Raw genomic sequence first — 17,941 nt, forward strand, 5'->3', positions numbered from 1 at the left:
CATATGTATCAAATGTACTTTGGATTTTGCAGGTAAAAAAAGATTACAAGTAAGTAACACTTTTCAATTTTAGAAGTTGACAGTGCAATTTCTCATAGGAAGCAATGCAGTCCTAGGGGAGTAAAAGTGTTAGCATGTTCAACAGGTAAGTACTCTACTTACGATCCCAGTCTTTGGGTGTTAGGATGTCCACAGGTCAAAGTTCAAGTTGACATCAAAATTTAAATGGAATTCGATGAGGACTGGGGGCACTTGGAAGAACACAAGTTGCAGGTAAGTACCCACGGTTTCAGGGTACAGGCCTGGGGGGGTAGGTCAGCACCAAACACACACCCTCAGCAGCACAGGAGCAGCCGGGTGCAAACATAGCGTCAGGCGCCCAACGCTTTTCAATGAGGAAACCCCGGTGGTCACAAAGATGCTGCAGGTGTTGTCCAGGGAGTGGACTGAAGAGAACTAACTGCTGGACCGGTAAGTAGAGAGCCCACTGGGGGGGCGTGTCCAACATGGCGACCGGGACAGACGCATAAATCGCAGCTCCGATCCCGGAGCAAACTACATATCCTGACATAAGCGCCTGTGCCCTCCGTGAAGGCGGATGTCGTCCGCCCGGTGAAAAGGGACACCGGCGCTACACGAAGCACCGCACTGGGAGTTGCGGCGAACGTGAAACCAAACAAACTGACCGAGCTGTGCAAGAAGCGGCCTAACCTGAAGCGACGCCGGACCGGGAGGCTCCCCAGCGTGCTTGAGTGGAATCTGGTGCCCAGCCAGCATTTCCGACGCATTTGGAAGTTGGCGCTCATCCTGGGGTAAGACGGTGCTCGGTGGCACAGTTGTGAAACTGCGTCGCCGCTTCTGCCCAGAGGCCCTACTCCGGCTGAGCCGTGCCCGCCCGGAGGTGCAGCCTACACCCTGACGCGGTGCGCGAGAACTCTGTGAAGCCCCCGTGACCCATTGGGGGACACGGAGTACCTGAGACACCCACCGCGGGAGCCGCGGGCTTTGGGGAGATCCCCGTGGCTTGACTGTGAACCCCGTGAGTGTCGCTGGGACAAAACGCCACAGATTCCTAGCAGCAGAGGATGAGCAGCTGCGTCCACGCACAACCAAGGGCAGCATTAGAAACACGGGGGTTTTTACACCCTCCGTGCAACATAGCAACAACACACCAACCAAAATAATTATAGTCACACAGTCAACGCGCTTTACCAGCAACATCAATCGAGTCGCAGCGCATACCAGGGACTGTGACTTCTCTATAGATGAACACAGGCGTAGACAGCGAATCGAGCTTCAACTGAAGGCAGCCCTCTCAAACCAGGGAAAAAATACAAGTGAATACATAATTGGGGATTTTCTGCAACCAACATACGTTACCCACCCCCTATAAAGGGAAGAGGGGGAAGTGAAAAGGGCAGAGAGAGGGGAAAAAAAGAAAATGAAATAAAAACTTAAGCACCTTATGTAACACGCATTGCGCAATTAGCGGACTGACCCACCAAGCTTCCCCAATCAGAACTGTCTGTCTCAAAGGCTTAAACATAAGCACAAAGCCCGGGGAAACCGCGTAACGAATTTATAAAGATCGAGTTCCTGCTATAATACTAAATCCAGCTTCCCATTGTACTCAAGAGCTAAAACACTCTAAAGCCCTCTCGTACCACGCTAAATAAGGTACCCACATAAAAACGTCAAACTATTGCAATACTAGTCAACCGACGCTGCGCAAAACTCAGCTATCAGCTATAGCATCTAACAACAGTCAATGGGCAAACCAAAGACCTCACGTTCGCCTCCAGGAGACATGGACCCAGGCGCATCGCCCCCACCGAAGACGCTGAAAGCAGATCGCGCCGAAACAACATCCGTTTTGTGGGTTTCCCTGAACGTGCCGAAGGTCCCAGTGCAGATATCTTCATCGAACAATAGCTAACTGAGACGGTCTTAAAGAGCAATGTCCCAAAGTTTTTTTCCATACAACGCGCCCACAGGGTCCCTGGAAGGCCCTTGCCACCTGGCACTCAACCTCGTCCCCTAATAGCAAGACTCCTTAACTATTGTGACAGAGACCTCATATTACAACTGTTCCGTAAATCAGGCCCATTGCGCTTCGAAAGTGCGCAAATCTCCGCCTACCCAGACTTCAACGTGGAAGTGCAGAATAAGCGCAACTCCTTTTTTCGAGTCAAAGAACGTCTCTGTTGTTCCCTGCCAAATTGCGAATACAAGATAACACCTGCACTCTCTTTTTTACTACTCAAAGAAAGATGCATGGACATGGTTACACGCAAAAGGCCTAGGGGACCCGGTATCCTCCACGGACAAATGTCTTCCACCGAAGGATAAGCGTAGACCACGCAGAAAACAAGACAACAAGCCCATCCCTGAACAGTCTTGCGAGGAACGTTTACTACTGTTACAGACTACATCACGTTTTGTCAACGCATCTCCAACATCCATGTCTGCGCAATCGGAAGCAGACCCTGACCTAGAGATAAACTCCGACTCTGCGGAATCCACCCGTGGTCCCAACCTCACTCCACGGACGGCAGATGATATCTGCTAACCTCCCTTCCTCTTTTTTTTTTTCTTCCTTCAACACTATAACGCATTGGTTTCTGCCCCTCCCATGGGATCGCAGCTCGCTTGATATTACTATCTAGGCGCCACCGAGGCATGCCATCGCTTCATCATCTTTTAGCTATATCACTTTGTTCACTCCTGGACAGTAGCAACACCAACAAGTGCACAATGGGCCGGGATCATCCGTAAGTAAACGGCAACGGATCTATGCATATCTCAGGAGACACCAAATACACATCGCCATGCTGCAAGAAACACACCTGGCCGCGCCCTCTCTCGAAAATACAAAAGAAAAATGGAAGGGTCACTTATATGGCACCACCTTTTCAACATATGCTAGAGGTGTGACGATCTGGATAGCCCCTGGGGTCCCGTATACTATGTCCTGCATACAAAGTGACCCAAATGGACGGTACGTGATCCTAGAAGGAACATTAGATGGTAACCCTATAGCATTGATAGCACTATACACTCCAATGTACATCAACGGGAATTCCTCTGGACACTCAACAATAGTAAGCTCAGTGACCCTGCAATAGAAGCTGTATGGGGAGGTGATTTTAACTGTGTCTTAGACACTCTGAAAGACCGCTCAACCCCCCCATCAGCAAATGCCCCAGCTAAACGAGCGTCGCTCGACTTGGCAGATTGGGCCTCCAACAATGGGCTAAGTGAAATTTGGAGAACCGCCCACCCTACATTACGTGAATATTCTTTCTATTCACCAGTACACAAACTCTACACCAGAATAGATATGCTCTTCGCATGGGCCGACATAATTCCAAAGATAACCACATCTGGTTATCTAGCCTGCACCATATCAGACCACAATCCGCACTATGCTACCTTGCTATGGGACCACACACACACTCGCATCCCTATGTGGCACCTACAGCCAGATGCCCTAATTGATCTCCCTTTTAACGCTGAGATAACCAAGTGTCTGTCGGATTATTTCTCTCTAAACAAAAACTCAACAGCAGCACGCGCCACCGTATGGGACGCCCACAAAGTTGTAATCAGGGGACATTGCGTGGCAGCCTCTGTAGGGGTGAAAAAAATGCTTACTAAGGAGCTACTAACACTGGAAGCCAGCATACATAGGGCAGAGACTGAGGCCGCAACAAGTGACACCCCATCAGAAACTCTAAATTCAATGGAGGCGAAATACAGAGAGGCTGATAATAGACTTAGCTGACATGACTATAGACACTTTAAAGTGAGGCAGCATGCTGAAGTAGACAGATCAGGCAAACTATTAGCATGGCTGGTTCGTCAACCATCGCAATCTTTGCCGATAGGTGTGATAAGGCTACAATCAGGAGATGTGGCTAATACTCAGGCTGACATAAACATGGCCTTCTACATGTACTACCGATCACCATATCAATCCACCACCCCGCAAAAGAGCAACAACTGACTGACCTACTGGCACAGATTCCCCAAAATCCAAACTTTACCAGCAGTGCAGACATATTAGACGGCCCCATTACCATTGAGTAACTTCGCTTGGCCCTCTCCCAAATGGCACGCGGCAAAACCCCTGGATCTGACGGTCTGCCAATAGAATACTATAACTCACAAGCCACTCACCTCCTGCAACCCTTGCTTGAGGTGTTTAACGAAGCACGCAATAGGAAACAGCTGCCAGACTCCATGCGTGAAGCACTAATAGAGGTCCGTCCAAAACCAGGCCGCGATCCACTGGATGTCAGATCCTATAGACCACTCTCCCTCTTGAATTCTGACTGCAAACTATTAGGGAAAATACTAGCAAATAGATTACTCCCCCACATACCGAACCTAATACACTCCGACCAATCAGGATTCATTCCAGGAAGGAATACCTTCCTAAACATAAGACGGTTAATTTGCATCATGCACAATACCACAGAAACAGAAGCTGTTACTGTGTCATTAGACATAGAAAAAGCATTTGATACGCTCGGTTGGGATTATCTCTTCCGTACTCTTAAAGCATTTGGCTTCCAGAGCGGCTTCATCAGCTGGATTGCAACATTATACTCCAAACCAATAGCCAGCGTCAAAACTGGTCAAGTAATATCGGAGGCATTCCCCATCGGCAGACGCACTAGACAAGGATGCCCGCTCTCTCCATTATTATTTGCAATAGCCATGGAGCCACTTGCAGTTAAGCTCCGTAGCTATTCACAAATATGGGGCATTCAAAAATTTAGTGCATATCACATTGTATCCTTGTATGCAGATGATGCCCTGATATACTTGCGCAATTACTCTACCACCCTAACTGGGGTAATGCAAATCCTGGATACTTTTGCTCTAGCCTCTGGCTTACACGTTAATTGTGCTAAATCCTGTATTTTTCCTCTTACTCGTATACCCACTGAGCAGCAAATGACTCTCCCTATTCACCAATTACCATGGGCACACCAGACCTTCAAATACTTGGGCGTCCAGGTTTATCACTCTATGTCAGACCTCAGAGAAGGCAAGGTAGACCGTCTACTCCGCTCCACCCGAGGCTCCTTGACATTCTGGAGCTCACTGCCTTTTTCACCTACGGGCCGGGCGGCCATAGCCAAGATGCTAATACTACTGAGATTCTTATATTACTTTACTGTGCTCCCAATATCCTTGTCACGCTTGTTTTTTCACAAAGTACATTCGTTATTGACTGATTTACTCTGGGGTAAGGATAGACGTAGAGTAGCGCTAGCCATTACACAATACCCACTAGAAGAGGGTGGACTAGGCATGCCGAATCTCGAATTATATTACGTAGCAGCCCAACTTCAATGGGTCACCATGTGGCTAAAGGAACCGGCCACCCCAGAGTCTATAGCAATAACTACCTACACAGCACCACAAACGATACTGACATCTTTCCTAGCAGGACCCCGCTACCCAGTAAATAAATCACCCCTGTTGGACACGGCCAGACACTGCTGGCGGAGATATGTACAGGGCAGAACGCAGACACCCCCCTATTCTCCCCTGTTACCAATGTCACAAGTGGCGGGCATTTACGCTCTCTCCTCCTATCATGATATACGTGTGACTAATCCCTTGAACTTGGGAGACCTCTACTCGAGCTCCAAAGCAAGCACGTTCGCAGAATTGCTGGCTGCTGATGTAATGCAACCCGGGGCCTTCCTGTCATTCAGTGCCATAACTAATTTCCTACACAACCTCTGGGGTCGTAGTCCCAATGAACCTAACGAATCCCCTCTACTTACTTCAATACTATCCATGGGCGACGCAAATGGCGTAATACTCCTATCAAGTAATTGCACTGCCTTAATTCAGATTAAACACCGCTGGGACTCTGTCCTTACTACACCACCCACCCAGAAATCCTGGGAAGCAGCCCTCACCACGATTAAGTCCGTATCCCGTAACTCTAGGTTAAGATACACGCAATTTAATTACATACATCAATCTTATCTCTCCCCGGCCCGTATTGATAAAATATACCCAAACTCCAAACCAATATGCCCAAGATGCGCCATTCCTGCAGCTAATTTCTACCACATGGTCTGGGAATGTCACTCAATGCCCTCTCCGGAATCCTGTCTGCTCGGCATGCGACACCGTACTAAGGGAGATAAACACATCTACAAGTTTTTAGACCTAGCATTTGTGATATATAAGCGTTTGATCGCCACACACTGGAAGGTCCCAAATGCCCCTACTCACTCTGCCTGGCACAATTTTTTACGATTTCCTAAAATTGCGACTCCAAATAGAGAATCACAATTTGTGATTCCCTAAATAGGAAATCGCAAAATGGAATTTCCTCTTTTTCAAGTCGCCAAGCACATTTAGGAAATGCTATGACCATTGACTCCAAGTCGAAGGTAATCATGTGCAATAAAAAAAAAAAATACACCTAAAATTAATTTTTAAAGTGCCATGTAGCGTCACATGGGTACCTCTTTCTTTGTGGTGCATCAAGCAGGTTCTTAGGTCCCCTGTCACCCTTGGTGTTCCATTTCCTTAATTTGAGATTTCCTGTTAGGAAATCCCAAATTCGCAAATGGAAAACCATTCACTCCTATAGGCCTTTAGGCCCAAAGGAATGAATGGAGTCACATTTCCTACTAGCGATTCCCTAATAGTGATTGCGACTCTGTAGGAATCGCTATTAGGGAATCACCATTTTCTTACATACAATTTTGCATTTCTCAAATAGTAATTTCTTAAAATTTGCTATTTAGGAAATGCAAAATGGAACTTTGATACATCTGGCCCTTAGTAGCCCATGCTACAGGTGTGGCTACCTTTGGCCTACACGCCCATCAGAAAACAAGTTTGGGCACTGGTTTCCCCCCCGTTGCCTGCCCGCTTACCTGAAAAATGTGCTTCCCTTCGAAGCTCGCCTTATGGCTAACACTCTAACTGGCTTTCTCCAATAAGAAGTACCACCTTGCCCTGCAGCAAGTTGCTATTGTTCCTAAGCCTAGGAGTCATTCACACTACTCCTCAGGTGGGCAGAAAGCTGTCTGTTGGCCAGTGCACGTGTGAGGCTACTGGACCACCTGGGTCACAGAGTGGCAACTTTCTAAAAGTGGCACTACTTTAATAGTGACATTTAATTCGACCTGGGCATCAGACTGGGTTTAATGCTACGATTAATTTAATACCTTACAGTTCCAAGTTAGGCAATCCCATATATATATATAAATAAATATGTAAATATAAACTGTCCTACTTAATAATACACAGCTCCCTGCTATAGGACTCTATAGGCCTTCCTGAGGGAAGACTTGCATATATCGTTATGGGAAGTGGTGGCTTTCCTTACAAGTAGTTTTTGAGAAATTAAGATTCAAAATGTATGTGTTAGAAATTGGATTTCTGGTTGGTTAGGGTATGCACCTAAGCCAGGCAGAACCCACCCACTCTAGTCAGGGCAAGGAAGTTACACGTCCAAAATAACCTCTGCTCACCCCCTTGGTAGCTTGGCACGAGCAGTCAGGTCTAACCCGGAGGCAATGTGTAAAGCATTTGCACAACACACACACAACACACGTGACGCAATATGTACACCACAAAGTAAACACAACACTGAGCTATGTAAAAATAAACTGTATTGCACAAAACATAATTAGACCAAACATTGCACGTCAGTAATACCCTGCGACCTTAGCAGTTGTCAGAATGATACACAAGTTACTAATACTCTGCAAAAATAAGCAGTTGTCACAATGGAACAAGTAAGTACACAGGATTCTGCAACATAAACAGTAGTGAGGAATTACAATAAAGAAATATATGTACTTGTCATGAACACTTCATAAATATCCGTAAAAGGAACATTAGGGAACCTATGGCAAGTCAGGAAAAACATATATCAGCAGGTCATGCCCATAAAAGCAACATCAACACTTATATGTGCCCTCATAAAAACAGGATGTATAATAATTCTAGCCAGTCCAGTATAGGCAGATAAGAATTAGGTTATGTCTGTGACAAGGTACCTGTTTGAGGGCAAACACGGCACTTCCTGTGCTAAGAAGATCAGCTCCCGCGCTCCTGGGCGCAAATCAGGGGCCACCTTTTTTTATTCTTGGAGGAGGGGGCCGGTCTGCATCCCCTCCGGTGCTGCGTATCGGGGCCCGGGCCAGAATTCAGCACCAACCCGTTCGGTGGGCCCCCTCACGGGTCCCAACTGACCCTCCTGCTGGGGGCGGGAGGGGGAGAATTGGCACCAACCAACCCAAAGAGTTACTGGGGCGTTCATGCCCCTAAGGCACCGGCCAGGGCGGAAAGGAACTCCCTTTCTGCCCCATGCCCTACGTTGTAGTAGGCAGCCGCCCTCGTCCTCGGTGCAGCTGCCCAAAAATGAAAAAGTGGAGTAAGGGCCTTCGATGAGGCTTTCCTCCTGGTCTACCGGGGCCACCCCCGACACGGTGCGCGAGCCGCTCTTCTGCCCTTTCCTGGGCCGATGCGGTGAGCAGGCACCAAGGAAGGTGCTTGCTGGTGCCCGGGGGCGCGGCAGGAGCACGCCCGCTCCTTTCTTCCTGCTTTTGGTGCCCTGGGGGCACAGGGTGGAGCGCAACGTGCTCAAACAGCAATAAACACACTCAGGCTGCAGCAGTGAAATCAGGCAGCAAAATGAGCGCTTCTTAAAAGCGCTGGAGGCACATCTTGTATCCCGGGTTGCAGCAGTGATTTTATTTCCCGGCAACTGTGCGCAGGAGGCGCAAGGGGCACAAAGAAGCACTCTCTAGGCCCTTTTAATATACGAAACGGCACTCTAATGAAAGGGATAATTTGCAAGGGTCAGGGGCCACGGCCCCCTGCCCCCTGGAGACAAGCATGAAAAGGAGCACAGGGCTGACGGGCCCAGCTACAGGCCAGCACAAGGGTTGCAGATGGTGGCAGTTCCTCCTAGTGATCAGGCAGGTCCCAGGTCAACACAGCAGCAGCAGTCCAAGGTGGGCCCTGGTGAGTCCTTTCAGCAGCGTCCTGTGCCCAGTTTCCAGTAAGTTACTGGAGTCCCAAGAATTTCCAAATTGTGAGGAAAATTCCCCTGAACTTATCCTGTTTACAGTGTCTTTTACAATGAGGAGGAGAGGGGGGTTCAACCAGTTACAACTGGTTCTGGGAGTGCCCCTTCTCACCTCAAGCACAGGCTTCAAACATCAATGGGGTGTAAATGACCCTATTGGCGAGGCCAGGGCACAGCCTTTACAAATGCAGGTGTGCCCCGCCTCTCCCTTCTCTCAGCCCAGAAAGACTATACAATATGTAGATGCACCTCTGTGACACCTCCACCCTCTCTGTGTACAGGCTGTCTGAAAAGTATGCACAAAGCCCAACTGTCAGTCTGCCCAGACGTGGATTGGAGTCAAGCTGCCAAACACCAGAGTCATAAGCACAGAGAAATGCTCTCTAGAAGTGGCATTTCTGTAATAGTAATAAAAATACACCTTTGCAGCATTTCTTACCACCATTACAACCATACTAAACATGCCTACGCTACCCCTCATAAATCACACAATACCCCTTACACATAAGGCAGAGCATTTCTAATGCAATCCTATGAGAAGGCAGCACTCACAGCAGGCCCTGCGCTAGCAAGCCTGAGATAGGTTGGACAGGGTACTTCAGTGGGTGGCGCAAGCATTGCTGCAGGGTCACTAGTAGCATTTAATTTACAGGCCCTGGGTATAGGGATACCACTTTACAAGGGACTTACAAGTAAATTAAATATGCACATTCGGTATAAGCCAATCATACCAATTTACAAGGGAGAGCACATGTACTTTAGCACTGTTTAGCAGTGAAAAAGTGCTCAGAGTCATAATGCCAGCCAACCAAGGTCAGAAAAACTAGGAGGAAAAAGGCAAAAAGTCTGGGGAATGACTCTGTAAAAGGGCCAGGTCCAACAGTATGTATGTGTGGACAGTTAGATTTGTGGGACTCTCACAAGAGCCCAGCATTCAAACAACTTCAAATAAAAGAACAATCTGATTAGCTGAAGGGGTCTTTTTTCATGTTGGCTGTCTCGTTCCACCAGGACACGCACTATGATTGGCTGGCTGCAGCAACATGAGGAGCGATCTTGTGGCTGCCATTTCAGGACACAAGGACTCGGTCCCAGTGTCCTGAAAATAAAAACAAAAAAAAGTAGAAAAGGGTAGGGTAGAGGGGTACACAGACCCACCACCTAAACCATGTGGGTGGTCCCAGAGGCAAACATAAGGGCAAAAGCATATTTTTTTTATTTTTTGAGTTGATGCTATCCTGTGGGACTGATGCGTGAGTCAGCTAAACTACCCTGCTCGCGCAGGGGTCACGCTGACTCTAAAGAGTCCTGCAGGACTAGAAAAACCAATAATGAACCAAAAAAGGGGGTCGTGTAGGTGTCTGTGGTGGATCAGCTGCATATGGGTGCTTGCCCTGTGGCTAACCCACGCTGCACACAGGAAAAGGCAGGGAGGGTGGCTGTCCAAGGGCTTGGTTGCAGGGCCTGGACTCAAACTAGTCCCTGCAGCCATCCCCATGAGCGTTGGGGATCGAGCACAGGCCTTGGCAATGAACGGTGTTGTTGTCAATGATATTATTTTTTATATATATATATATATATATATATACACACATATATACACACACATTTTTATATATAATAATAGTATACTCTCACACACACACACACACACACATATATATAACTCTGGGTAGTTTCCACATTTAGGTGGAGAGCAGCTTCGTTATATACCCTACAAAGCCACCAACACTCTGAATCTGCTCATCTCAAAGTCTGATTTTGTAGCACAGTTTTAAAGAAATACTGTGCCTGGAAATGAAAAAGATTTCTGGCATTTTTCAGCTCGGAGTGGATGGCACTGTCAGCTCGGAGTGGATGGCATTGGGCAAAACCTATGCTTAAGAACTCTGCTAGCAAAATGGAAATTTGAGGTGAGCAGATTCAGTGTTGGTGGTATTGTAGGGTGCTGCATATAAAGAAGCTGCTCTCCACTTAAACCCAGAGATACCTGCTTCCTCTTTAGCATAATTTATGCAGCACTCTAAGTCTGTTGTTTTGACTTTTACTGGATGCTCCCTTGTTTCTGGACAAAGCTCTCTCTGATTAGCTTCAAGCTTCAAGTAGAGCGAAACCTGTGTCAGAGGTTGCTTTTATTCAATCCAGGTTGGCTTTGATGCTATTTTACCAGTTCAAAGCTGTAATACAGTGCCTGGAGTAGTAAAAGGATTGTCTCACTTTTCAGCACGGCGTGGATGATACTGGGCTAATCCTATACTTAAGACTTTGCTGTAAAAATGGCAAAAGGCTTTGTAGCTTTCTAGGTCGGTGTGGCTGTCACTGTGCAAATCCTATGATGAGCCAATGGGCTGAATGTACATCCTGGCCACAAGCCAGGCCCTTCAGCCAACCACAAGGGCACACGGCCAAAGGCCCTGCGCAGTGTGGGGTTGGCTGCCTGCAGTGGGTTGGATGAATGGCTGGCCACATACCAGGCCAGACCCTGCGTCCAACCACATGCTGTGCAAGGCCTCTGGACATGCTCAATGTGGGGATGGCCGCAGGTCCTGTGTCCAACCCATTGGTGCTGTCCTCCCACCCCCATCTCCCTAAGCCACTTTGGGACTTGGAACCCCATCCCACAGGTATTTTTTTTTTTTAAGTAAAAAACAAAAGGAGGACTGGTGCTGCAGCTCCCTCCTTGAGCCACTTCGTTCCCCAGGAACTCCACCATCGGGGGCTTTTTTTTTTTTTTTAGAGGATGGAGGCACACAGGAGGTACACGGCTCCCCTCCGCAAGCCACTAAGGACCATAGGGTCTCCTTTTTTTAAATAGGGGGATGGGGATACCTGGCTGCCTACTGGAGGGTGGCTTTACACATGGTAATAAAATATTACTACAGTAAAAAAAAAAAATCAACAAAAAAATCACAGAACAACTATAACTTGTGCCCCTGTCACACAGTTTTTTCATATATTTTATTGCAAATGTTGCAGTGATATTATCAATGATTTCATAGATGTCATGATATTATGTCAGATAACTATAACTGATGAATTTCAGTAGTTTTGCACATTTAAAACTTACGTTGTCACTGAACTTTTTGTCACTGAATCATTTTTTTTTTTTCAATGAACACACACACACACATATATATGCACACACATACATACATACACACACACACTCTAGGATCCCAGACATGAGCGGGACTATTCAGTGCATTTGTATTTGATAAACGTTTGCCCGTGGGAGCACTGAGATGCCACAGACTACAATGTATATTTACACAATTAATGTCTTGTAGCAAACGGACAATCAATATATGGCCTAATTCAACAAATTAGCATTTATTTTTTACACATTCAAACAGATTTGCTGGCATTCAAGTAAATCACCCAAGTATAGTAACATTGTATATAATCTTGTAAACTTACAGATCACATTATTTTATTGGGTTCCTTTGTTCCGAAAACTATTATGTTTGTAGTTTCTAAAGGCACATACTGTCTCGTCCCAATCGTGGCAGTAACCTCATTTTGGTTTTATATGTGTGGATCATAGTAAATAATAAGAAGCCTATATCATCCACATTGACAATTAACTAATCCTAGGTGGTTCTGTTAAGCTTCTTAATCCTGAAAGTGTCTGATGGTAAAAGTTTTAGGATGCTTCTGAGACTTCAGTTAATTTTCTTCTTTTTTCAAGGAAAGTGGTTGAGCACCGCCAAAAAACAAGCTTCTGACCATGAAATTTCAGCTTTCCATCAATCAGGTTGGATAAAGGTACATGAATGTTGAAAATTAACTGGTGTATTGCACTAGGAAGTGAAGCAGGACTTGGTCTCAGGTGGATGACAAGGATGATCATATTTCCTGTGCTACACTGTAGGAGCTTGCTCTAAGTCTGCCTACAATACTCAGGCCCCTCTGCAAAGCAGCAATCTATTCCTCCTTCAGTAGATCACAATTCCATCCTTTTTGTTTTCAAATTACAGTTTAAATAAAATGTAGATTGTAAAGTTTAACAAAGACTGTACCTCATCAAGAGCTTCAACTTTCTTCTTTAGTGTCCCAGATATACAGCGTATTAGTGCCCACTGGCGTGTGGCTCCAACTTTGCTGTAAAGTTCAGTCAGAAGATCCTTTACGGTGACACCCGGATTTCCATATATCTCCGTGTCCCAGTTTGCCCCCCTATGTTTGGAAAAAAGTAAAGCAATTAAACTGAGGAAGCACATTGACTATAAATATTTCAGTTTTTTATTACTAAATTCAGCATCCAAACTGTTGAAGATGGGAAAGGACATGCCATGTAATATGTGCCTGCTTAAAGTCAACACCAAGATGTGCTGAAAGTCAGTTATCTTCAATGTTGAAATCTAACCGCAGAGTCCATACCTTATGAATTTACTCAGATGCCAGACTGAATCCGGAAAACTCTTTGGCATAGCACTTGAATGCTATTGGCCTCCGACGCAGCTCCATCCCACCTCAAGGCATGAGAATAAAGAGCTGCATATAGGCATCACCGCCCGGCGGTGACAAATCTGAGGTTAGAGTTTAAACCAGAAAGAGCATTACCAAAGCAACTTGTTCTTTTGATGGAAACTAAAATTTCTCTTTGTGTATATAGATATAAAAATGAGCTTTTTCTCAAGGAATGGGTCTAAGGAGTAGACTTAGACCAGGAAATCTTGCAAGACCAAGTGAGCAAAACGAGCATGCTATCGACCTGGGAGTCGATATAATAGTGCCTGGTCAAAGTATAGATGGGTGCCCTTTATAGAATGAGGTCTAAACCAGGAGCACCTCAGACCAGAGTTCTAGAAGTGACCCTTCACTCTGATGGAGTGAGCACATGGGTCAAGGCTCCTTTTTTCCCCCCAAGGTACAACATAGTTTGATGCACTGGACAGTAAATCATGAAAGGTCCATTTTTGAAAAATATTATCAACCACTTGGTATCTTTTGGCTTATGATTGTAGAAACTGAGGGTCTTTTAAGGATTCAACTTGTGGAGCAGTTTCTGCTCTTTAGTGGGTTTGGGTGGAGAAATGGGAATAGCATGGTTACAAATGTGCTTGAGAGGACATACATCAGAAAAATAATAGCCAAATTCACATCCCACTGCGGCATAATGAAGTGAGCAGGGGAAACGTGTGAAAGCCCTTTCAAGAAGTCCATTACAACAAGAGAACCATGCAAACAGCACTGATCATGCAAACGCAGAAACTAGTTGTTAACAGTGATCACAGCAAAATCTTGTTGGTCCACCACCAAAACGTACAGAAGGACATCAGACATTTTAGGCTGCGTAGGATCAACCTGTCTGTCCTCACACCAAGTGACAAATTTAGATCAACAGTCAGAATAGACTTTTTGAAAGATCAGCAAGCAGCCAAAATTACAAAAAAAACCTCTCAATTGCTTCTGTTCAATCTCCACACATGAAGGTGTTGACTGTGGAGATTTGGGTGAAGGCAAAGAACACAAAATAGGGCTGTGGAGTTTTTAGAGATCCATGAATGCTTCCTCACAACAATTTTTAAACACTCAAAAAAAATAGATACCCCAAATCTGACTATTCAAGAGGCAAAATGTTACCAACCTAGAAAATAAAACTATGTTTCTATGGCTCTAAAGGCATTTTTCGGTTAAGACGGAAACCATCATCCACTCTTAGGTGGTATGCTTCATCACAGGGTTCCTCCTCAAACCATAAACAAAACACCTCCCCTGCAGGAGAGAAGCCCATTGGATGGGTAATAACTATGTGGGCAATTGTTGTTGGTGATGATGCAGAATGCAGCAGTAAAGAAGTGAAAATAAAACTACCTCTTGGTAGAACTGAGACTAACTTTATCAGATGCCCAAGGAATAGGATTAAATGTCAACGGGGAAATCTTCAACCCAAATGTGAGTGAGGTGGCAACATGTTTGAGTCTGCTATTGTCCTTTATTAGTTTTCTAGGCTTTTGTCAGAACTTGTAATCTAGTCATTATGCAAACGTTTATAAGGGGAAGATGTTGATAAAAAATGGAAGTGCAAAACAACCAATGCTCAGAGAATAGAACAACAGATCCACCATTGTCTGTACCCTCAAAACTTGGGTAGGGGCCTCACCAAGAGGCTTCCTTGCAAAAAGGGCTGTGACTTCTTCACTATAATCTCTATCATTGCTGGGTCCAGGACAGCTGTCACTCAAATAGATGGTCCTCCTGAAGAGGCTGATGAACTTGAGGGAGTACGCTGAGATTCAGGAGGTCTAAGTTCCAAATCCACTTCAGGGCTATCAGAATCACTTGAGCCTAGTTCTGCCTGACCTTCTTCAGGACTTGTGGAATCAGTAGCAAATGCGGAAATGCTTTAAAGAGAAACTGAGACGGAAAATGTCTCCTAGGGATCCTCGAGATGGGAACTCCTTGGCAGTAAGGCTGGGCAATGAAGGTTCTGGGAAATGGTTAATAGATCTACTAAGTGTGCATCCAACTGGGCCAAGTCACCCTGTGAAAACGTAGGTTGCTGATGTCACTTGACATCAGAAAAATGACACTTGCTGGGTTTGCCTGCTCTCACTCTGTAGGAACCTGAACAATGACTCATTGTCAGTGAGATCCCCAAGAGGTTCCAGCTCCCACAAATGCTTCAGAGCCTCTAGACAAAGGACACAAGACCCCATTGTTTCCTGCTTGGCAGCTGTGTTGTCATCATGACTAGGACTCACTTGCCCTAACAAAAGGTAGAAACTCCTGGGGGAACTGATTAACAGCACACAACTCCAAAAGACTGATATGGAAGAGCAGTTCCATCAGTGACCAGAGACTTCTAATCTCCACATCATCCCAATGGACTCCTAAGCCCTGAGCCATCACCACTCTATGCTCTGGCTGGTAAAAGGTGCATGGTCTGCCAAAATAAAGATGAGTATCCATCACTGTAGATTCCAGACTGTCTTGGTCAAAATAAAAACACTGTCTCATAGGCACTGCCAGTAATGGGCCCATTGATGAAGAGCTGAATGTGTCAATGGGCATAAGCACCAGAAAGATGCAGGAGGCCAAAAGTCCAAGAAGCCTCCAAGCCATCAAGGCTTGCTACCAAAATCTAACAATCACAGTCTGAATGTCCTGGACTTGCTGCAAAGATGAAGATTCTGTAAAAAGCAATCCTCAACACTGGCTGAAGGTGGGATTTGGTTTGTTGAGGGAGAATGCCAACCTAGATAACAACAACACTATTGTGCCACGTTGACTAACAACTTGCTACGTTGAACCCACCTTCAGGAGCCAGTGACTGATGTATAATAATATACGCAATCCTGACCTGCAATGATGGGCCATAACCACCGATATGATTTTCAACGGAACCCTGAGAGACTGATGTAAAGCTGAAGGTCAGGATGGTAAAATGAAAATAATATCAATCCATCACAGATCGGAGCTACATGAGGACTTCCACATGAAGTATTCATTCTGAAAGGCCACCATCCAGTCCTCTGGCTCCAAAGCCAGTAATAAATGGGCCAGTATCCACATTTTTATCTTCTTCTAGAGGTTGGTGTTCAAAAGTCTGTGGTCAAATATTTACTCAGTCCTTTATCTTTCTCAAGGATCATGAAGCATCAGGTACAACACCCCAGGCCCATCTTCGCCAAGAACACAAACTCAATTGTTGCCTTTGCCTGTAATATCTGAACCTCTCTGAAAAGAATAATGGCATGATACATGATGTCTGGACAAACACTGTGCGAATATGGAGAGAAGCAGTCAAGAAAGGGAAGGTGCAATCAAACTGAACAATATGCAGAGCCCACTGGCTCAAAGTAATCATACACAAGGACAATTTGTATTCCTTTCTCCTACTGGCCTCCGATGGCAGCCAGAGTGCGAGCTAAAGCAGCTCGGCGGCAACAGGAGAAGGGAATGAGGACAACTGTTGTACCTGATCATCCTCGTCCTCGACCACCAACTCTGCCCTTACAGCCACAAAAGGACTGGGCTAGCTGTTAGTTTGTGAATGTTGCCTCCAGCAGTAAAAATGCCCCTCGAATAGGTAAGATATTTTGAGTATTCCTATTGAAATGGGTAAATGAAGGAAATAGACCCAGAGAATGAGCCAGAGCCTTGCTAACATTAAATTGCTGCAGGGCTGAATCCACCTTCTGATGAAACAGCCTGGCTTCATTGAAAAGCATAGCCATAAGAGAGGTATGGTCGTCCCTGGAGAACCCAGCAGCGCTCATTCTAATACAAAAGCCCAAACATTCCTCTTAGGGATCAATTAAATTATTATGTAATAGGAACATATAGAATAAACTCTCAATTTTCCAATATTATATACATGTGATCCACATTCATAAATTAAATCTAAAATGAAAATAACGTTATAACATTTTAAATGTAAATGATGGTGTTTAAGCACCCTAATCTTTGGTGCTACTTCTCACTCTTACACGGACTCTCTGCCATGCTTTCCACTTGCACCGCTCTAAGGAATTGGGCATTGGAATGGATGCCGAAGAAAAAACAGAAAAAGAAGCAGGCTAGAGCATGAAATCAGTGGGGGACCACCCGCAACCCATTCAATAAAAAAGCGGGGAGCATTATGGGAGAGTGGCAAGTAAATTTACAAACAACATAGCACAAAAAAGGGGTAGAGGCGGCAGAGACCACAAAACAAAAACACCCAGATCGTAGTCCACCAGCATGCAGTAATCAACAAGAAAAACAAATCCTAGAAAAAACTCAGCAAAGAAACTGCAAAGTGTAGAATTTGCCATACAACAGGCACTAAAAAGCATGTGAATATCCCATCCAAGAAGTCCTAGAATCTTACACATTTATGTATTTAGTCCTTATTATCGGATTTAAAGGTTC

The 17,941-nt window shown here is 45.5% G+C and overlaps 1 protein-coding gene across 2 annotated transcripts in view; it reads right to left on the reverse strand.

Moving 5' to 3' along the window:
• Positions 1-17,941, reverse strand: part of PHKA1 (phosphorylase kinase regulatory subunit alpha 1) — a 967,577-nt gene that overhangs the window by 337,183 nt on the left and 612,453 nt on the right. For both annotated transcript variants that reach the window (XM_069211854.1, XM_069211853.1), the window contains exon 22: positions 13,102-13,258. In XM_069211854.1, the coding sequence (XP_069067955.1) occupies positions 13,102-13,258 (157 nt within the window). The remainder of the gene's footprint in view (positions 1-13,101; positions 13,259-17,941) is intronic.

The sequence above is a fragment of the Pleurodeles waltl genome, chromosome 10 (genome assembly GCF_031143425.1).
Source record: "Pleurodeles waltl isolate 20211129_DDA chromosome 10, aPleWal1.hap1.20221129, whole genome shotgun sequence".
Lineage (NCBI taxonomy): Eukaryota > Metazoa > Chordata > Amphibia > Caudata > Salamandridae > Pleurodeles > Pleurodeles waltl.